The sequence below is a fragment of the Mustela nigripes genome, chromosome X, assembly GCF_022355385.1.
Source record: "Mustela nigripes isolate SB6536 chromosome X, MUSNIG.SB6536, whole genome shotgun sequence".
Taxonomy (NCBI): domain Eukaryota; kingdom Metazoa; phylum Chordata; class Mammalia; order Carnivora; family Mustelidae; genus Mustela; species Mustela nigripes.
In genome coordinates, this window is record NC_081575.1 from 41,442,142 (window position 1) to 41,465,637 (window position 23,496).

Below are 23,496 nucleotides of genomic sequence, written 5' to 3' on the forward strand. Positions count from 1 at the left end.
ATGGTTAGTTTGATCAAAGAAGCACTTTGAATTTAGACTCTGAAACCCTGGATGAGCTTATCATGTCCAGGTAACCCAACTCGTGGATGACTTGACACACTTGACAAATTAGCACCACACCCAGCTGGCCCTAATGGAAAAGCTTGATAAACTTTTCTCTGGAATGTTCTAAGACAATAAAATACTCATGAGACCATTATTCTAATGCTTCTGTGATCTGCTGAAAGAAGTGTCATTCCTCTTACCTCCTTGACAACCTGCCATAATTAATCCATTTTCCATTTTCCAAAATCAGTCTGCACTAAACACTTTCTTGAATGCTAAGATACTATCAATCTTTTTTAAAAAGATTTTATTTATTTGACAGAGAGATCACAAGTAGGCAGAGAGGTAGGCAGAGAGAGAGGGGGATGCAGGCTCCCTGCTGAGCAGAGAGCTCCATGAGGGGTTCAATCCCAGGTCCCTGAGACCATGATCTGAGCCAAAAGCAGAGGCTTAATCCACTGAACCACCCAGGTGCCCCAAAACTATGAATCTTTTACTTCTCTCTTTATATAAAAGTTTTCTCCTCTTACTTCTCCACTGGACTTCAAGACACTGGGATGGGAGGGGAAGGGGGCCAGATAAAAATTTCCTTGGGTTTTACCTATGCTGTGTAATGCTGTTTGTCTCTGTAAAGTCCCACACATTTTGAGGAAAATGAATTGGTTTCTCATTCCACAATTGTACCTAGAAAAATTTGAGTCATATCAATATAGCCCTCCTTAGCCAGCATTCCTAATGGAACAACAAGTAAAACCCCTAACATCCTCCAATCAGTGCCTTATTACATACTTTAAAGAAATATAGAGTCCCTGAACAAATCTGAATTCTGATGCATTGACAAAAGTATTTCAAATAATGATATCATTCAATAATTTTAAAAAAATGTTTATTTTTGAGGTTGAACAACGGTTCATTGCAGATTTTCTAATGAAACAATTAACAGTCTCAAAGATTATTTCAATAATTTTTAAAGTTAAAGCACAGCCTGAATACAAATTGATTTAAATAGGTACATTTTTAAAAAAGAATTGAAGATATTTAAAAGATCCCGTTGAATGCATGTGGCATTATTCCTAGTTTTATGAATACTGTTTCAATTAAAGTAGTTTTCACAGAAAATACCTCGTGGTCATTTTCTCTAGATACTGGTAGCACTAAACATATTAAAGATTATGCATTCTAATGGTTTGTGTGTATGAATGTATGTGTACATGTGTGTATGTGCCCATGTATAATTTCTGCTTTTCCTATTTTACTATCTAAATGATTATCCTTTCTTACTATTTCCTCTGGGGCTCTTAGCTTACTTCAACAGACCTAATCACTCAGAGCTTTTCTTGTCAACTCTTCTCATATTCATTTTCTAGTTTTCAAATATTTTGAACAGTGCCTTTTATTCTGAACAAGGGCATTAGTGTAAAAACTAAAGTACACTAAAATAAAACTGTGTTCTGTCTCAGTGCTACTCACAACTTGCTAGAACTTTCATGTTTCAATCATACAGCTGGGGAATTGGTTGGGCAGGAGTCCCCCTTCATTGCTTCTGTAAAGAGCTGGGGCTTCCACGTACTCATCTACAAAGTGAGGTATAGACGTAATTTCTTCTATTATTGTGCACTGACTATAAAATTTAATTATCTCTTCACTTTCTTGTTTCAGCTGGCAAAGAATATAAAAAATCCAGATAAAGTAACAGCAAAATTGGGAATATTCATTACTCATGAACCACTTTAAATATTTTCAATCCTTTCTATTGAGCTACTCCAGATTTCAATCTCCCTTCATGATATGTGCCCAGCCTCCTTTCTTCATTAACACCCCATACTTTAAAGTTCAGTTACACATCTGCAATTTTTCTTGTTTGTTTACTTTGGGACATCTCTGTAGATTCAGTTCACACTGGTCTCTGTTTACTAGAATAACAGCCACAAAGCACAATGGGAGTTGGCTTCCTAAAATAGTTTACTGACTTACTGCCTTAAAAATATGACTTTAAGATAAAACTTATCTTTTAATCTTAACTTTAAGTAAATATTATGAAGAAAAAAATGTATTCTTAAAAAACTTGATTCTACACACTACTTAAATGAGAAAATTTTCTGAAATTCAAACATAGCAAGCTCCATTTGCTCAGCAATGAGGTACTTGCACAAAGTTCCCCATGGCTTATTGGTGTACAAATTTATAGTAATGAATACTACTTCTAAGGAAATAATTTGACATAAATGTTTGTTTTCTCTTTAAACTACTGCATTTAAAAAATCATTCGAGTTGTAAACACTCAAGGATAAGCCAGTTTTAGGATCACATTATTGTGTCACAGTAACAGAAATGTGAATCACATTTATTTCTTTCTTTCATGGATTTAGGTTCTCCTAAATTCTCATTTGAGAGACTATACTCTTGACATAAGTTGTTAGGAAAATCCAAATCGTCATTCTTGGCACCAAGGTGTCAAGAAATAATGTGCTATCTTGAAATCACACACAGTCAGCTGCTTTTGTATTTTGGTTAACCAGGTAGTTTGAAAATTATTATCCCACTAGCCTGCCTTCATACTTATGAAGCAGAACTAGAGGAATTATACTGAGGTATACTTTGCGGTAGTTCTGTTGCTTCTCTATTGCCCCAGAACTAACCATGCTATTGAGGATGGATATTGCAGAAATTATGCTTTTCACCAGGTAGCAGTCACCACCTATCTATGGCATCTATAACATATTGGGTGATGGATTAGCATGGTTTTCACTACTCTAAATTTGATGAAAGTTATACTTTTTTTCAAAATCTTTCTTCTTTTTTTTCTTTTCATTTCTTTTCTTTCTTTACCTAAACATTAAGTTTCAGTATGTAGATTTATCACTTTTAGATTAATTTCTGATTTTACAGAAATAGAAATAGGAAAAACATAAGTATTAGCAGCCAGGGTTTTTGTGGTTACATTTTGTTCTTTTTCTTTATAACTGGGGGAAACTTTTATATGGTTTAATCTAGGTTGGGGAAAATATCCTACATTGTCTGATGGTCCCACTGTTGGCCAAATAAAAATTTTGATAAATCAACCAATCTGTCTTTGGGGGTTAGAATTTGACACCTACTTTAACGTATTTTAAAAAACTCTTTGTACAGTACATGTGTATAGGAATTCAGTCCTGTATTCAGGGTTGCGAGGGTTATTATTTGGTGTTGGTTTTGTTTTTTTGTTTTTTTTAACAGCGATTGCACATCTTCAGGGCTTGTGAGGAAAATCAAGCATCTAAGAGTTTCTTCCTCCTTATCAGGAGGAAACCAGCTTAACATGGTAATGAAAAAGCACAACTGGTCATGGACTGGGAGTTTAACTGACAAAGAACAGTAAGAATGGGTGGCCTTTTCCCGTTTATCACTGCAGTTTTCTCCAGGCATGCAGGTTGTTTAGCCTTAGTCTGGTTTATAGCATAGTCCTTATTATTTTCATTTAATAATCTAAACTTTGGTTCTTTATATGACTTTACAAATGTGCATATTGTTTGTGATCATTTTTATTTTTTTCTGAAAAACCTCACTCAGGGCCAGTTATTTTGAAAGCTATTTGGAACCTAAGTCATTACAAGTTTCTTTACTCCATGTAGAAAAATCTGAATGTAGATACTGTCCAAACTGTCCAAAGAGTAATATTTGAATTCACAGTAACAAAAGTTACAAAGTTTGTGCAAAAGATATCGTACACCATTGGAGTACATAGAGCTTGCTATAGTTAATTTTATATATAAAGATGCATTTCTCATTAGAACTATTTTGTGCTACATTAAAAGTAAAGTATCTGATTTAATTTTTCCCTAACAATAAAACTGAATGTTTATTTAATCTCAGAAATTTTAAGATGTAAATTGCATATTTATGATGTTTGTAAATGTTGTAATATATCATTGGAACCTTTTAAACACCATAATTGCTTTGGAGCTCTTCAAGTTTTCCAAGGGTCATGAAGTAAACCCGGCTGTGGCGATTACGCAGGGTAGAGGTAAAGAATAGCTTTAAAAAGAGAAAAAAAGACACCATCAGTAAATATTTAATATCTTGTAACCTGATACATGACAGATAGAACTATAATTAGAAATTATTCCACATTAACAAATTAAAATATTAAGCCATACTGTTTACTGAACAGGATTTACTGAAAGAACAAGACTTTAAATTGGTATGAAATCTAAATTATATATTAAAAAAACAATCATACCATATTCTATTGAATGGTACTTCATATGGTTTAAATAAAATTAAGTTTTGGTGTGGCACTCATCTGCGGACATTCTTGATTAGTTTTGTTTAAGGATTCCATTTGGTTTAAAACTCAAGTTGGCTTTACTTTTTCTTTTAGTATAAGGAAATGATTAAATTATTTGATGTTGTTTACCATTGTTGCTGGTATTTAAGAGGCCACTGAAATTTCCTACTTGGTGAGAGATTTTCTATTTCAGTGAAATGGGCTGACATCAATAGAATGATATTGAGTTAAACTAACCAGCTTAGAGAGGAACATGTCTTATGAATATGGTCTGTGCCTTAAAGAAAATTAAAACAGAGCATGAACATAAATAGCAAACAGAGGTCTTCTTTTCAGGAGTAAGGTTTTCCACATCCACAATGAATATACTTGGAAGGGTTTTGATACTGATGATGATAGCAATGATAACACTAGCTACCCTTGACTTAACACATTTTATGTGCCAGGCAATCTGTGAGAAGCTCACTATGTATACATTATCATTAATTTTCAAAATTATTACCAGAGGAGTTATTAATATTTTCATTTTGGAGATGAAGGAACTATAACTCAAGAAGATTAATCAAATTTCCAGGTTCTTACACCTCGCTAGGTGACAGAGTTGGGACTGCATGCTAAGTCTATCTGACCTTGAACACTGGTTCTTCCCATTATATTCCTTCATACTGCAAACGAGTACTTTTCTTCATGCACAATGCTTTACCTTGCTTGTTTTGGTGTTAGTTTGAATCCTCTGCAATCATTTCAAAATGTGGATGTTTCCTAGTTTTATTAGCATTATTTTTTCATGCTATTATTTCTCATTGTATGTAGAGACTGTAATGATTTCATACAAAGCATATTTTCCATTGAAACTATCTGAATTGATTGTTGAAACTGATCACATTACACAAATAATTGACAAATTTCAATTTATTTTTATTTCCTGTAAAATGGGATATTCTACTGCAAAATGAAAACTTGTTTTTATCAATAGTTTGCCAATTTGGGAATTATACCACAAATATATTTATGGCCAGAAGGAAAAGGATTTTCTTTCTTTTTTTTTTAGGAGAAGGATTTTCTTACTTAATTTTCATTGCCTGCTTTATTTTTGCTTTAACTGGAAGATATAAACAATACCTTATCACCTCGGATACACAGAAATCTCAGTTTCTTAATTGACCTGCGCTTCAGTTCACTTTCCAGAACTCTTGACTGCAAAGAGCGGACTTCAATGGCCCTTTGGCCCCATCCTGTGGTTCGCTGTGTACACTCAACAGCTACAGGAAAAATGTAAAAATCAGAAAAATACAATTTTTTCTATTAGTAATAGCAAATTATAACCACAGTCAACATTTGACTATTAAGATGCTCATTATTACAGTGCAGGTAAACACATTCTGATTTTCCTCCTTCTACAGTTAATCATTTCACCATTATGCTTTTCAGCAGTGGTATTCAAGCAAGCTATCCACTGTTAAAATTGTGACCAACAGTGAATAACTGGATCTTAATGTGTTTTTATATTCCTATTCCCTAACACCACAGGAAAAGATAACCATTAATTTTACCCTGTGTGTAGAAAGTAAAATCCACTAACAGCCATTTATTTTCCAGTTTAGTTGAGGTAAAGCATTTCATAAGGGCTTTTATTTGTGCTCAAGTGACATACATAAAAACCCTACTAACTTCAAAATTAAAACTGTTAAAAATGACTTGTTCAGATAATGACTTTAGCAACTCTAATTCAAGTCAATGAATGACCCCATTATAAGCATAACTAAACCTAATTTGATACTGTTTAGGCTGAGTCTGACTCAGAAAATTTTATTAAGGTTTTAACTTTTGGACCTTGTGTCACCTATGTGGTAACAATAAAGATTATGACAAATGGATGTTGACAATTGTGACTACACTTATCATAGTGAGCACTGAATAGTGCATAGAATTATAATATCACCATGTTGTGTATTTGAAACTAATATGCCATTGTATGTCAACTATGCTTCAATTAAAAAAAATGACAATTGCCTTAAAGTAGAAAACCTAATTATGTAAATAACCACATACTCCGCTGATTCTGTGAGGTATTTTCTGACACAGGGAGCAGTATTATCATTAAATGCTTAGCTTTTAAGTTGATTTTTTTTCCTATACCTCATAGGAAAGTAAATTTCCATAAATAAATTCAATCTTCTATTTAAAATAATATCAATATTTTTTATTGTGTTATGTTAGTCACCACACAGTACATCGTTCTTGATGTAGAGTTCCGTGGTTCCTTTTTTGCATATAACACTCAGTGCTCCATGCAATCCATGCCCTCCTTAATATTCATCACCAGGCTCACCCATTCCCCCAAATTTTGCATCAACATGGATGGGATTGGAGGAGATTATGCTGAGTGAAGTAAGTCAAACAAAGAAAGTCAATTAACATATGGTTTCACTTATTTTTATCACCTATGTGAATAGTTCATTAAAATTGGTATTTTGTCAACAACCACACAGACCAAAAAATTATAAATTTAATACCTGCTGAGTCCAAACACACTGTTCATATGACAACACATAATTTCTACTTTAATTCTAAAAAACATTAATTTGCCATTTAACCTAGCGACTGAGTTAGCTTGCTTATGAAGTGGGATCCAATGATTTGGAATGAGAATGCTTAGTGACACCTGCTGTGATTGCTATGCTTCTATATATTTGTTTGAAATTACAAAGCAATGATCTTATTATTGAAAATATCTATTATATCTCAAGAAATATAAATTTTAGATTGGGGAAATCTGGATCTAGGTTAGTTTTAAATAGCAAAGCAGTTGTTTTTAGACAGAAAGGGGAATTGATTTCCTTAATATAAATGTTATACTACAGTCCTTAGTATATTCTCAAAATATCCTTAATACACAAACCAAAATATCACATTCCTATAGTGCTATAATTTATTTACATAGAGAGAGATGTGTTTTAAATCCTTTCAACTTAAAATAGCTTTTTGTTTTAGGTCAGAAATTGTTCTGCCTAAGGACAAGAGCTTACCAGATGACATTTTAAGACCTCTTTGATTCCTATGAGTGTCTAGTGGCATAAACATAGAGGTTTGCTCAGTTTCCCATTTGAACTGAATTTCTTTATTTCAATTTCTGATTAACATACTGATCACAAAATACCACTGTAACAAGATTTGTTATCTTCAGTTTCTTTTTCTGTCAGTTATAAGCATTTATTATATGCTTATATAAAATGGTTTTTATTTTAAAATGGTTTTAAGCCCTTGGGAGTTCTTCCCTGTTTGAAGAAATTGGAGGAGGTTTTCAGGACATTGTTAACACTGTAAGTGCAAAAAGAAAGGATTCTGCAGATGCAATGTAAAGTGTCATCATCTCATAATGAAAAAAATGTTCATTAAAAAGCATTTCAGGGGCGCCTGGGTGGCTCAGTGGGTTAAGCCGCTGCCTTCGGCTCAGGTCATGATCTCAGGGTCCTGGGATCGAGTCCCACATCGGGCTCTCTGCTCAGCAGGGAGCCTGCTTCCCTCTCTCTCTCTCTCTGCCTGCCTCTCCATCTACTTGTGATTTCTCTCTGTCAAATAAATAAATAAAATCTTTAAAAAAAAAAAAGCATTTCAAACTGGTCTTTAAAGCTGCCTGGGGAACACATTTAGCCATTTCATAAAGATTTCAGAAGCTTTTGGGTCCTTAAGAAACAAACTGCCTTTCCCTCTATTTCTCTTTCCTTCCCTTTACTTTTCTTTCCCCCTTTTTCTTTTTTGCTTCATTAATCCCCTCTTCTTTTCAGGAACATTTTTCCTCCATCAAATCATTCTACTCTCCCTAATAATTGTACTCTTCATATGCATTCTACTCTTTGTCTAGAATCACCTTTATAGTCACCAAGCCTCAGAGACATACACAAGGTCTCAAGTTATTCATCTTTTCCAGATCAGCAGTCCTGCATTCATCAAGAAGAAAAAAAAAATGTCCTGGCATGATGAAGATGAAAGGCAGTTTTCTTTATTTCTTTATGTTGCCATCTGGATAGTACCTAATAGCTATTGCAGACAGTCATATTTATCTCTTTTGTAAATGAAGAATGATGAAATCCTAGTGACAACCAAAATGTCACATACTTAGTTTGTATTTTATTCTTCACAGGATTATCACTCTCTAAATAAAACACTATTTACTATGTGAAATAGAAATATTCTGCTCTTCTTTTATGATTATTTGGCAGTCTCCTAAGATAAAGGTAAACCCCAAAGATCAGGGTGAGGAGCATTTCCAACATCTGCATAAAATGTGTAAGCAAAGGGAGTTAAAATAAAATTACAAATTATTGTGGAAAGGAATTCCTTCCCTAGTTTAATTATATTACTATTTCACATGAACAACTAAGACAGTCAAAATTAATCTCTTTGTGGTAGCTTTGTGAGTTTGTTAAACATATGGTGGACATACACACCTTACTAAGGGCATAAGTATACAGTATCCTAAATTAAGCTGATTAATTAACCTTGAGAAAATATGATATTTCAGAAAACAGAACTTTCTCTGAGATCATATAAAAGAGAAAAACTTTTGTACATACCTACTGAAGATGGTATGTCTTTCCATACTTCAAGGATCTTCTTGAAGAGTTGTTCATTTGCTTCCATAGAAAGGGCTTCAGCATTGAAAGTGAGCATCATGCCAATTCCCAAGGAATCAGGTAAAATGATGATATTCTGTGGTATAATGATTTCCAGGGGCTGGAATTATGTTTCATAAAGATTTGTATGTCCAACATTTTATTACTACTACTTTAACTGAAGCAGCTTGGCTGAGCAATAAAGACCAAAAAAGAGTTTGAAGTGCAGGGAGGAAAAGAAACTTCTATATTAATATTAAATAACATGTTATCAACACTTGAAAAGAGCTTTTTCCTAGGTCATTAAGGCATTACTGATTAATAGTGTCCTTTATATTTAAGAGAAAACTTTGTTTGAATAAAACAGAGATACATTTCCAACAGAGAAAAATTTGTTGAAATTTAACAAAATGTGTATAATGATAGAAGAAACGTTACTTGTTACAGAGTGGGACTTCAGATTCATTTCAGCACATTAATGAATAATTCAGCAATGAATATGCGAACCAACTAACAAATACACAAGCATTGGTTACCCAATTCATTTAAATCAAAAATAGAAAATTAACTTAAAAATAGCCTGAGCTTGGGGCGCCTGGATGGCTCAGTTGGTTAAGCGGCTGCCTTCCACTCAGGTCATGATCCCGGGATCCTAGGATCGAGTCCCACATCTGGCTCCCCGATCAGCGGGGAGCCTGCTTCTCCCTCTCCCTCTGCCTGCCGACTGCCTACTTGTGCTTTCTCTCTCTCTGTCAAATAAATAAATAAAATCTTTAAAAAAATAGCTTGAGCTTAAAATGTTTATTAGGGGCAACTTTAAAATATAACAGTCATTCTCCCTTCACAAAAATGCAGGCTTTTTAATCTAATTTATAAATCACTAAATGGCTTCAATATATAAATACAGAGCTGTATTAGGTAACATAATATCAAATACTAAGAAATATATAAGAATTTGTAAATTTTATGATGTATAAAACAATGTGACAAAATTTACTTAAGCTACAGAAATTGCTATATCAATAGTATTTCCCTGAGAAATTAACAATTACATTCCTTTATTATTTCTCTAAATTAGCAAGTTACAAGAAAAAAAGGTCAGAAACTATACTTGCCAAACCCAGCGTACTCAGGCCAAGTGCTTGAGGCCATGTCTCAGCAACAACAATCCTTAAAACTAAAATGGGGATCCAGAGGCAAAAAGCAATTTTAATACGTTCCCTGGGCACTTGCATGAGCAATTGAATCAGAAAAGATTCGAAGGAAGAGAGAAAAAGAAATTGCAAGAAAAAGATGGCCTCAAAAAGAATCTGTTTAGAATAAAGCTGGACTGCTGCAAATCCAGAAAGCCCCAGAGGTAATTCCTTGTTTCTCAGATGATTCCAGCAGTAACCAGATATTCTTTAGCACACATGGCTCCCTTGTAGCATTATAGGTTGGCTCCCTTATAACATTACAGGTTTTGTAATATGGCACTCTTTGAAAAATATAATTTTTAGTACATTCTGTTTCAGAAGACACTTCCCTCCCTTTTATTAGAGCTCTTTCTCTTTTAATGGGTCAGGACACTAGAGCATTTAGCTAAAAATATTATTTTTGAATATATTTAAGTAATCCTAATTAGGTCAGAAAATATATTTTTTTAAAAAACCAACCTCTCATTCTTGCTTCTGTGATAATGAACTGATTGCTTCAAAAGGAAATAATTCTCCTTGCTTGGTAATCAAGTGGAACACAGAGTGTAATTTTCTTGAGTGATGTTTCAAATAAGTATAAACTTGGACCGATATTGCAATGTTTAATATGGAACTAGCTTCAAAACAAAGGTTATTGGCCATTACATTAAAAAAACAAGATGCAGGAAGCTATGAAACACTCCAACTGAAAAGTACTATAATATTTATATTAATATTAATCTGAACTCATATCTAAGCAGCTTTGGCTGGGCTCAGTTAAACATTTTCTACATTATAAACAGGGTGATTTCTATATGCTCATAGATGGCAACTGAATTATGAGTTAATTGTATTGTTAATATGACCAAAATTTTTTTAATGTTTCCACTAATTGTTTGACAATTGCTCTATGGAATTTGTTAGAGATTTATGAGACAATCTGAAAGCTATGCAAAATATCACATTACTACAGTGATTTAAAGTACTTAAAAGTTTTCTTCTTAACTTTATATAATGCTAAACTCCTGAAATTTTAGTTGTCAACCAACTGGGGAATTAAAAAAGGATGAAGAGGGGTTTGTTGGTTCAGCCCTTTCTTTTAAACATCATTTTCCATAAAACAAACATCATTGCTACCATCAAATCTGAGACACAGTAGAATTATATTTTGTATGGTGCATGTGTATATGGGGTATTATGTTTGAACTCTATATAAATGATATATATACTATTTTTATAATTATCCATATTTTAGATATTGTGCCATAGAGTTATTATTTATAATCATTTAAGAGTTAAAAGCTGAAATGCGTTAGCTTTTAAAATGCTGAATCCCTTGATCAGAAAGTATAACCATAATTGATACTATAAGAGAACACTTTATGATAATTTGCTATATATCATGGTTAAAGTTCTACAATATGGATAAAGAAGGAGGATGATAATGCTACAATACTGGTGTAATTTTTAAAGAATCTGTTTATGTATTATAGGGTGCAGAAAGACTGAAAGATTGCAAACCAACTCATCTAAGACTGGTTATTATAAATATATAAAGGTGAATGGATACGCAATGGGTAGTATATAGTCCATCCAAAAGAGGGCAGGCATAAAAAAAAATTAAATAAAAGGGGGTAGGCATGAATCATTTCCAGTTGATAATGGCCAGATTGTAATAACAGTCAGATGTTATCAGCTCTTTTGTTTCATCAACGGAAGTCCAGATTTTTAGGTGTAGACTCAATTCATTTAAAAACAAACAAAAAAACTGTGCCAGACAAACAAAATCTATCTGAAGAATAGACTCAGCCGTGTGGACTAAGAAACCATCAGTCATTTCTGCTTATCCCTTGCTACTTTCTGACACTCTATACTTACCTTTTAGGTTTCAGTTCCAGTACAGATGTTAATAATCATACTTTTAAACCTTTAAGAGTTTTGACAATAGGAAAAACTCAAATCATGGTGTACAATAATTTCTAGGAATCTTACGTTATTTGGCAGAGTCACATCAGACATAACCTCAGATTCTGCATCAATGATGTGATATCCATCTGCTGAGCTGAAGAAAATCTTTAGTCTTTTTTCAGTACCAATAGCCAGGTCAACTGTCACTGGCTTATGACCAGCTGTTGGAAACACCTGTAGATATAAAACCAAATATGGCCAAAAGGCCAAAAATGACACTCTGACTAAGGCAAAACTTCCCCCTGCTCTTTTGTTTAACAGGTTTATAAAACCCTGGTTGATTCTTTAAATTACATAATATATTTAGACTATGTATTATAACTTTTTCTTAGTTCTGTTACTACCACAAGAACATAATTATATTCAGGTTCTATAGGGTGCTTGGGTGGCTCAGTTGTTAAGCATCTGCCTTTGGCTCAGGTCATGATCCCAGGATCCTGGGATTGAGGCCCACATCAGGCTCCTTGCTCAGTGGGGAGCCTGCTTCTCCCTCTCCCACTCCCCCTGCTTGTGTTCCCTCTCTTGTTGTGTCTCTCTCTGTCAAATAAATAAATACAGTCTTAAAAAAAAGAACATAATTATATTCAGGTTCTAAATTTTGAGTTTCCCTTCAGAGGCCAGATCTCCAATGATCATAAGAACCTTGTATGGCTCATCACTCTGTTTGTTGTCTTTAAATTCCTTGCCTTGAGCTTCAGCAAATGAAGGAGCTCATCTGGTCTCTTAAACCGGTTCGCTGGATCAGCTGCCTGTATTTTTGCCAGTATTCGTATATAGGCTTCATAGGACATGTAGTCTCCTTCAGAGTCTGCTGATTGATCAATGCATACTTGGTAGGGAATGAAAAAGGCCAGACATGTTAACCTACCATAGACTGGATGTACTCTAGGCTCCTATGGTTCCTAGTCCAAAGAAACAAAAAGCCAAACAGGATTCATTGCCAAGTTCAGGTCACTGTAGAGGACTGGACATCCCAGGATTCACCATATTGTAGACATGAGGTGAGATTCAAGAACTGGAAGGAGGACTTAGACCAGAAACTGTATATCAATCTAGACAGACTGTTGTACTTATCTTCTATATTTTCCAGCTCCATATCAGGCAGCTCTGACCAATCAGCAGACAGCCAAGAACAAACCCATATCCAAATACGGAGAGCTGATCCAAGGCCCAATTTAGGGAGATCAGATCAGAGATATAATTTGTGTCAGACACAGATTGTGTATATTATAGTCTGTGCTATTTACAAATGAACATATTTATTGTACAAATAGACATAGAAGGGTAGTCATAAAAATTAGTCCATCTTTATTGCATACATGTGATGTTTTGGCTGCAAAATATAGCATGTAAGCAGACCTTGATCTAAGATACAAAAATATATCACAAATACCTTGCTGGAGTCTATCGTGACGTGTCCTTAATCAGTGCTTTGTAAAAACTTGTCCATGGACCAACTAGTTCAAAGCCAACTGGAACATTTGCTAAAAATATAGATTCCCAGGCCACACTCCAGACCTACTAATTCAGCCTGAGGTTGGGTCTGACATCTAAACTTTTAACAAATGCTCCAAATGATTTTGATGTACACTCCAGATTAGGGGTTACTGGACTCTATATAATGCTCCCAGTTCATTAATCAGTCCTCACTGTTATGGAATAAACACAAAATAATCCTATTGACATAGAATTCTGGAGTATTATTAAAAATAATAAAGATAAAAAGAATCCCCAGCTTATGAGATGAGATTAAAAAGTCATTAGCAACTTAACTGTTAGGGACACCAACTGGTTACCTTAAGAGGCTGATCCATAGAAGTTCAGTTAAACCATAATAAAGGTGGAAATATTACTGGTAATCCAAATAAGCCTAACCACCATTCCTTGTAATAGTTCTGGAGAGAAATGTGTTTAGAGTTCCAGCTTGGAAGAAATATAGACCCGCCCTTCCCTTTCCTCCCCACCCCCATCTATTGTAGCCCTGGTAATTAGAGCAAAGTCTTCCTCTTCCCTCATTCCTCTTCCAATGGGGATCCCCCTTCTACCATTGCCACACCTTTCCTTACCTTCCCTCTGCTCTCCACCCCCCACTAAGAGAGAACAGGGACTTTCTAGCTTCCAGTCATTGGGATGGCACCAAAAGGCTGTGTTTGGGGCTCTAGAAGAGAAGGTCTTCACGTTGACTACGGGAATTGGGAGTGAGAAGCTGGTAGGGAGGTCCTTTAAGGGGAGGGATCAAGGATTTCCCTCACATTCTCCCTTGCTGTGGTGCCTGTGAATTATCTAATAAAGGGTTAAATGATAATTATTGACATGGTATAGTCACATTACATTAACTGTAGAAGAATGGTATACATTTTTGCTACTATATTTCAAAATATTGCTCTGTTTACAATTTCTCAAAAGAAAACCATATGATCCAAAGAAGGAGGAGACCACTTACTTTAATAGCAGTGCTTTCATCGAAGGACTTTGGTGCCCAAGCATAAAGGTGAATTGATGATTTCAAAGCAATTGCAATATATGTTGTTTCTTCATGCTGAACTACAATGATAAAATACAGAGAAGTAACAATGCCACAGAGTTAACAAGAACACTGTAGTATTTGTGTTAGTAATGAAAAATATCATAACTACAAAATAAGAGTGCAGATCATATATTTTTAGAAAAGCTATTTACTTTCAATTTGATGCCCCCCAAAAGGTGACAAGACTATCTAGTCTTATGAAGTGTATGTATTAGCCTTTAAGAGCACTCTATACACTGAAAACCATAGAACGTTGTTGAAGGGAATTAAAGAAGACTTAAATTAATGGAAAGATTTCCTCTGTTAATGGATGGGTAGACTTAACATTGTTAAGAGGCCAATACATGGATGAACCTAGAGGGTATTGTTTTTTTTTTAAGATTTTATTTATTTATTTGACAGAGACCACAAGTAGGCAGAGAGGAAGGCAGAGAGAGGAGGAAGCAGGCTTCCTGCTAAGCAGAGAGCCTGATGCTGGGCTCCATCCCAGGACCCTGGGATTATGACCTGAGCTGAAGGCAAAGGCTGAGTCACCCAGGTGCCCCACCTAGTGGGTATTCTGCTAAGTGAAATAAGTCACACTGAGAAAGACTTATACTTATGACTTCATGTGTAATCTAAAAAGCAAAATGAATAAACAAACAAAAGAATCAGACCTATAAATTCAGAGATCAAACTAATAGTTACCAGAAGGAAAGCATGTGGAGGATGGGCAAAATGGGTGAAGGGGAGTGGGAGATATAAGTCTCCAGTTAGGGAAAGAATAAATCATGGAAATGAAAGGTACAACATAGGGAATATGATAAATGATATTATAATAATGTTGTATGGCGACAGATGTTAACTACATTTGTGATGAACACAGCATAAAACACAGAATTTGAAGCACTATGTTTTACACCTGAAACTAATGTAACATTAGGTATCAACTATATTTAAAAAATTCAGCTGAGCCCTGGTCAGCTCAAAGACTTGGGAGAAAAAAATAAATCACTTTTGCTTTAAGTCACTAAATAAATAAAATAAGAAAAATGTCAGTATTTCAAAAACGGGAGAGTATTACCCAAAATGATTTATGGATTCAATGAAATTGCTATTAAAATCCAATGGCCTCTTATGCAGAAAGGGAAATGTGGATCCTAAAATCCACATGGAATTGGAAGAGGCCCCAAATAGCCAAAATAATTGTGAAAAAAGAAAAACAAAGTTGGATGACTCATACTTCCCAAATTCAAAATTTACTAAAAGCTAGAGCAATCAAAAGAGTGTTGTCCTGAGATAAAGATAAATACATAGATCAAGAGACTAAAACTGGGAGTTTGCAAATAAACCCATACATTTATGGTCAGTGGATATCCTGATCATTCAGTTGGGAAAGAATACCCTTTTCAACAAATGGCACTGGGACAACTGAATATTCACATACAAAAGAATAAGTTGGACCTCTCACCTCACACCATATACGGCAACTAATTCAGAAGGGTCAAAGACCTACGGGTCAAAGATCTAAAACTATAAAACTCTGAGAAGCATACATAGGGGTAGATATTCATGGCATATATAGGGATAGATATTCATGGCAATGGATTTTTATATTTGACACGAAAAGCATAAGCAGCAAGAGGAAAAAAAATATAAATTGGGTTTCATCCAAACTAAAATTTGGGGGTATCAAACGACACTGTCAAGAAAATGAAAAGACAACCTATGAAATGGGAGAAAATATCTGAAAATCATATATCTGATAAGCTCCTAGGATCCAGAATATATAGAATGCTTACAACTCAATACCAAAAATATGATAGATAGATAGATAGATAGATAGGTAGAAGACACATACATGCATATATACATAGTTGACAACATTAGCTATCAGGGAAATATAAATCAATACTACAATAAGATGCCACTTCACACTCACTTAGATACCTAGAATCAAAAGACAGACATCTACAAATGTTGGCAACGATGAAGAGTAAATGGGAGTCTCCATACTTATGGCAATGGAAAATAGCACAGCCACTTTGAAAAACAGTGTGGCAGTACTATCCAAGAGAAAGGAAATATATATAAACAATGGATATATAAAAATTGCATAAACAATGCTGCTGCAATACTATTCAGCAGTAAAAAGCAAGTACTGATACAGGCTATAGCATGCATGAACCTTGAAAACGTTATACTAAGTGACAGAAGTCTATCACAAAGACCATATATGATTCCATTTAAGTAAACTGTCCAGAAAAGAAAAAAAATGGAGCCAAGGAAAGTAGATCAGTGGTTATTTAGGACTGTGAGGAGAATAAGGTGAATATTAAGAAGGGTGGAATGTGAAGTGATTGCTAATGGCTATGGGGGTTCTTTTGGGGATAATGAATATGGGATTATGATAATGGTTTACACAACTCCATAAACATACTAAAAACCATTGATTGTACATTTCTAAATGGGTACATTTTTGATATATAAATTATTCCAATGCAGGTGTTTTTTAAAAAGAAAAGAGAAAAAAAGAATAAGAAGTATATGCTTTCTCTCATATAGACTTTCTGATTCCTATGGAATATGTTGGCCTACTTGCTAGATTTATATTTTGTACCAAAAGCCTTCTTCCTTGGCAGAAACATTGCTTCTGTCCTTTCTAGTCAGATTTCATCAGAGACCAAATATAAGGCTTCTCTTTCTATCCCCCTTCTCTTATTCATATTCTCTCTCTCTGATTCTAGTTATTTTATCTTTCTCTTTTACACTGTCACCAAGCCGGTCAAAGAAGCATGATAAATTAACCACCAACAAGCAAAGAAATTTTCTGTTAAACTAACATTTCCTATAATTTTAATACATGGCAGTAATTGGTGTCAATCAATTCTTTTATGGATCTTGAAAGGCTATGAAAACTCGATGCAAGTATGAGTACATGGCTGTCTTACTGTATGAAGATGCTATTGTTTCACCTGCCAGTAGACAAAAGTTTCTGGTTGTTATAAGAGGTGGGGAGGGCAGGAAAACACATCTTAACTAGTCCATCTCCTTAGCAAGAACACAGATTTGTAAGGTATTATTGTAATTCATTTTTGTAAACTCTTACTGAATTAAAAGAATTTACAAGTTAATAAGATACAGGCAGTTCTGCTACATAAGCTCCTTGTTTTTTTTTTTTAAAGATTTTATTTATTTATTTGACAGAGAGAGATCACAAGCAGGCAGAGAGGCAGGCAGAGAGAAAGAGAGGGAAGCAGGCTCCCCGCTGAGCAGAGAGCCCGATGCGGGACTCGATTCCAGGACCACGAGACCATGACCCCAGCCGAAAGCAGCGGCTCAACCCACTGAGCCACCCAGGCGCCCCCCATAAACTCCTTGTTTAACATCTGGGGAACTCTTTCATCTTTGGCTACCAAATACATATGATTTGGAGGAGAGCAGTGATACATAAAACTAGATGAAAGTAGTGTACTTAATTCCTGGTTTGTTTGGGTTCTCGTTTCTCCTTTTAATGGTGTATGACTACTTATATACACAGATGCAGAAATCTATTCTGGAAAAGCCCTTATATGCAAAAGAGAAATGATCAGTCAGAATAACAATAACCTGCTAAAACTCATATTATATGATTCCAACTATCTCTTACCTATGCCAGTGGCTCTGTCTGAAGGGATAATTAATGAAAAGGAAAGAAGAAAGAAAACACAGGCTGATAATAGAGGGGATTTGCTTCAGAAACAGAATAGAATGGGATAATACCACTTTCTAGTTGTTGACAAATGAGAGACAGTTTCTGAGACCATGGAGCTATGACTTCATTTTATAGTGAATGGTTGTAAACAGAACATAAGAAAAAACACTAATTAGACAGAAAATACATAGCAATTATACCCATAAATATTGACAGTGGGAGCAAGAGCCAGTAGACCACAGAAGAATTTTCTTTCAGATTCATTGCAAAGCTTCCTGGTCACTATTAAGATAAATTTTCCAATTTAAGAAAGTGGAATGATTATGTAATTCTATTTTACAACTGTTCCAAGGAAAGATAATATCATATGAATCTCCTTGCAGGTTATTGAAGATGCATCAAGAACATTTATATGGTTGGAGTTATATAAAGCAAGAAAGAAGTATCAATTTATCTGGATGAGAGTGACTGGGAAGGGGAGAAAGATGAGAAAGTAAACCAAACTTCAATAGCTTTTTAAGTTAAACGATATTTTCTCAACAACTATGATGGTGGCATGGGGGACCTAGAAATTGTTTCAGTGAAATTCACTCATTTTTGTATAGGAAGTTGCAAATTATTTTCATTATCTACTTTGCCTCTCACAATAATGTACTTCACTAACTGAAAGAAAGCAAACTTTATATAGCTATAGTAAACATAAAATGGGACTTACGGACACTGAAGTGTTCACATCCTGTCAACTTATCAATAGCTTTACAGGCTTCCTCTGTCTTTAGCATTTCCTCTTGTCTTCTTTTACTTTCTGGATCATCATTCAAAATCTTGTTCCTCAGCCAGGTCAAATGATACACCCTAAGTCTGTTCTTATGGCCTAAATAAGATGGAGTGTTTTTATTCAGTCTATTTTTTTCATATATTAGAAAAACAAAACAATAAATGTATTTGGTCCTTTAACTAAATATTCTCATTAAAGTAGAACACACTTTTAGAAAAAACTACACTACTAGGTTTTTCCCTTCAGAGTTTTTAAATATGATAGCAAAGTCTTTCTAAGCCTCTCACTTCCAAGAGATAGTCAAAATACCTATCAGCTACTTATGTGCCTGTCTGAAGAGAAGTAAAATACTTCTTTGGGACAGGATAAGACTGCCATGGTACAGCAACAGAATTACCATCCATTCATTTATACTTTGACTTTTATCTAAGTCATGATCCCTCTGGGATTCGGAGACCCAGAAGCTGTTATTGGTAGTACGTATGTATGAGACGGACGTCTGATTTATTGACTGCTAGGAATACAGGGCTAGTGGGAAGGGTCTCTTTGTGCTCTTTCATTCCATCACACTTAAAAAATAAAAGCTTTATTATTTTTTTCTCAATCACATTTATCTTTGTTGCTAATTTCGTAATTGTAAACCCCAGCAAATTCTTACAATTCCTTCAGGAAAAACAAGCCATTGAATTACACACTTGTTTTCATATTTAGTGACTTTGTATTCATTTTTTACAGTTTATTGTTACAAAATTTCTAGGCCCAACAATAAGATTATTACTTATGTGGTTAATTTTATATATGTTTTTACATGACATTTTTAAAGCAAAATTAGAATTCAGACATCTATGTGTATTTCCATTCTAATCTTATGTGGTAGAATAAATTTGCACTCTAAACTATTAGGTATCTTTCTACACTGATGTTCTCAGTATTATTTGATGCAAAAATAATCCACATTTGACAAAAATTTAAGCATTAAAAAGGGCACATTTGGGTTAGAGAAAGCTGGATAAAAATTAAAGAGATCTTATCCAGATGTGCAGTCTCTAAGCCACCTAGATGTTTTCAAAATCTAAATATTACATCTGTGTACCTCAAACAATTATAAATGAATAAAATGAAACATGATAAAAAATCATGAAGCTTTAGCAAATCTATACAGGATTTTCTCCCCTAACCAAAACTTAAAGCAAAGTTAATAATTTTTAGGTATATATGTAATCATTAATTAATGTGCCATATAGCTATTAGGTATAGACAGGAAACACACAAACACATATAAATAACTTTAAATTAGCATCATTTTATTCTACAGTTAAACCTTTTTTTAACTTTTCTATCCTCTTGTCAGTTGTCTTTTGCCTATAGTTGACTTCAGTACTAATGTTTTCTAATACCAGGTAATGTTTACTAATGACAATTATTACTAACATCTGTTTATTTGCTCTCTCGTATTCAGAGATTCGGGTTCTGGCTGACCAAAACTAAGAAGTTCAATTACTATGTGGGAGGAAGGGTATCCATTCTCATTACTAATCCTGTCTCTAGATACTCATGATATGGTGTTGTCAGGGACAACAGAGTTTCATTTTTGTCCAATTATTGTCTACTTTGTTCTTTGTTGTTTCTAACACATTACAAGAAAGTATATGATGGATGTGGTCATCTGCACATGGGTGGGTGAAATTGTGAGTTGTAAAATTGCAAGTGGATACTCAGAAAAGACCTGAAAGATGTAAATGACTTGTTTTTTTCTCTTATCAAATAACCTAGGTGAGGTGCATCACAATCAAATATCCAGACACCAAAGGAGTGTGAGAAGTTAGTTTAAACTGTAAATAGAATGACCCAGCAATTGTACTACAATGTATTTACTCCAAAGATACAAATATAGTGAAAAGAAGGGGCACATGCACCCAATGTGCATAGCAGCAATGGCCACAACAGCCAAATTGTGGAAGGAGCCGAGGTATCTTTCAACAGATGAATGGGTAAAGAAGATGTGGTTTGGATATACAATGGAATATTACTCAGTCATCGGAATGGATGAATACCCACCGTTTGTATCGACATGGGTGGAACTGGAGGGGGTTATGCTAAGTGAAGTAAGTTAAGCAAAGTAAGACAATTATCATATGGTTTCACTCATATGTGGAATATAAGCATTAGTGCGGAAGACCATAGGGGAAAGGAGGGAAATCTGAAGGGGGAAAAATCAGAGAAGGAGATGAACCATGAGAGACTATGGACCCCAGGAAAAAAACTGAGGGTTTCAGAGGGGGAGGGTGTTGAGGGAAGGGGTAGTAGGGTTATGGGCATTAAAGAGGGCACGTGTTACAATGAGCACTGGGTGTTATGGGTAACTTAAGAATCTTTTAACACTACCTCAAAAACTAATGATGTACTATACAGTGGTTAACTGAACATAATAAAAAAATAAACTATAAATAGATAAGAAAACATAAGTAGGGAAGTTTGGTGTCCCAATTTAAGGTTATATTTAAAGTGCTTTCCTATGAATACTTTTACCTAAGAAAGTCTTTAGCCTAGTTTGGAACCTAATTAATCTACATAATTACTTAGCTAATTTTAGTTCTTAAACAAACCGGAGATGGTAATCAGCAAATTGAGTGGCTCTACAACTTGAATCTGACGGAATGGTCTTCGCTTTATCAGTTTAATGATGTCTGCCTTTCCACTTCTGTCCATCAGATACAGATTAGATCGGGTTCCCAACAGCAAATTCACTCCTGTTTGCATATAAAAAGAAGGTGCTATATTAGTTCAGATTATATTTTTATAATTGAATTTATATTAGCACTTTTGCAATTACAGTGTGCTGGTCTATGCAAAAATGACATATCACTTTAGGCTAATGTTAACCTCATACTGTGTAACAATGAACTCTATCAATAAAACAAATTTCTCTGAAATACATTAAAATGTAGAAGACAATAACTTCTGGCAATATTTCTACTGGCTGGTGCCTGGCGAGGCATCTCAAAAGGAGAACTTTATAAATATCTCACCACCCTTTAGCGGAATCCTAAACTTTATAAAAATCAGTCAGCCTTTTTGAAAATTACCATTAAACATAAAGGATGTCTAGTGAATATGAAGAATTCAATTCAGTTGACTCGTCATTCTTAATTATAACTAAGGGCTTAATGCTTTTACAGTACTTATATGAAAATTATTTTTAAATTGGGTGAGTCTGTTCATGCATATATTAAAAAACTTACATTGCAAAGTACCTGCCTGTGAAAGTAATTCCTACTTTTATGTATCTAAATTCCTACATTCTGATCTTTGTCTGCTGGCTCTATTCATTCAAATATAAACACCGTTAAAAAGATTGAATGAAAGGGCTGAAGTAGAAGATTAAGATAAATTATAATATACTTCAAACCACTGTGGGAGTTTTCCCCATAACCTGAGACATAGGAAAAATGTAGCCAAGTAATATAATGGAGAGCACTTCAGTGTTTTCCTTTTACTTGGAGACTATTTGTATTTCAAAGATATAAGGAAAAAAGACAAGTGTTTCTGCTTTCATTTTTCTATTCTGTCCTTTACCAGCTCTCTAAATAAAGACTTGTTGCAGATTTAGGAATTGCATTTACTCTCAAAGAGGAATCATAGAGGGAGGGGAAAATACAGTCCATTTTGACTGCAATTTTTTTATTTTTCAAAATACAAAACCATGAGTTATAAAAATGAATTATTAGACATTAATTAGATCTCTGGGTAGTTGATGGACTGAAATGATAATGCGGTAAACTCTGCTTTCTTGTTATCTGACACAATACAGTAACTTTGATAGTAACATATTTTTTTCTAAGTTATTCAATCATATAGCTATAATGTTTGCTACACTGCTCTATTTTTAATTTAAAATTCTGTCTTCTGTTCAAACATGCAGTAAGCAAAATCTATGAAATTGCAAGTCAGAGGTTGGCATTTACTTTGAATTTCTTCCCTCCCATTTATTTATTCTGTTTCATTTATGATTCACACTGGCTTGAGGAAAAATATTGTCGGAGCCCTACTAATATGGTTATAATTCTTCTAGAGTAAAGGACTGAAAAAAAATCTATCAAAGTTAAGACATTATCAAAGGTCGTACAGATAGCTAATAGACACATGAAAAGATACTCAACATCACTCATCATCAGGGAAATACAAATCAAACTACAATAAGATACCACCTCAAACCTGTCAGAATGGCTAAAATTAACAACACAGGAAATAACAGATGTTGGTGAGGATTTGGTGAAAGGGGAACCCTCTTATTACTTTTGGTGGGAATGCAGTCTGGTACAACCACTCTAGAAAATAGTATGGAGGTTCCATAAAAAGTTAAAGCTAGAACTACCCTATAATCCAGAAATGGCACTACTAGGTATTTACCCAAAGAATATAAACATACTAATTCAAGGGGCTACAT

The 23,496-nt window shown here is 34.4% G+C and overlaps 1 protein-coding gene across 1 annotated transcript in view; it reads right to left on the reverse strand.

Moving 5' to 3' along the window:
- Positions 1-914: 914 nt before the first annotated feature.
- NRK (Nik related kinase) overlaps positions 915-23,496 on the reverse strand; it is a 135,339-nt gene continuing 112,757 nt past the window's right edge. The window contains exons 22-29 of the mRNA XM_059385316.1: positions 21,656-21,799; positions 18,987-19,145; positions 14,511-14,615; positions 12,758-12,900; positions 12,096-12,245; positions 8,890-9,049; positions 5,435-5,574; positions 915-4,059 (exon numbers count right to left, since the gene is read on the reverse strand). Of these exons, the coding sequence (XP_059241299.1) occupies positions 3,964-4,059; positions 5,435-5,574; positions 8,890-9,049; positions 12,096-12,245; positions 12,758-12,900; positions 14,511-14,615; positions 18,987-19,145; positions 21,656-21,799 (1,097 nt within the window). The 3' untranslated portion in view covers positions 915-3,963. The remainder of the gene's footprint in view (positions 4,060-5,434; positions 5,575-8,889; positions 9,050-12,095; positions 12,246-12,757; positions 12,901-14,510; positions 14,616-18,986; positions 19,146-21,655; positions 21,800-23,496) is intronic.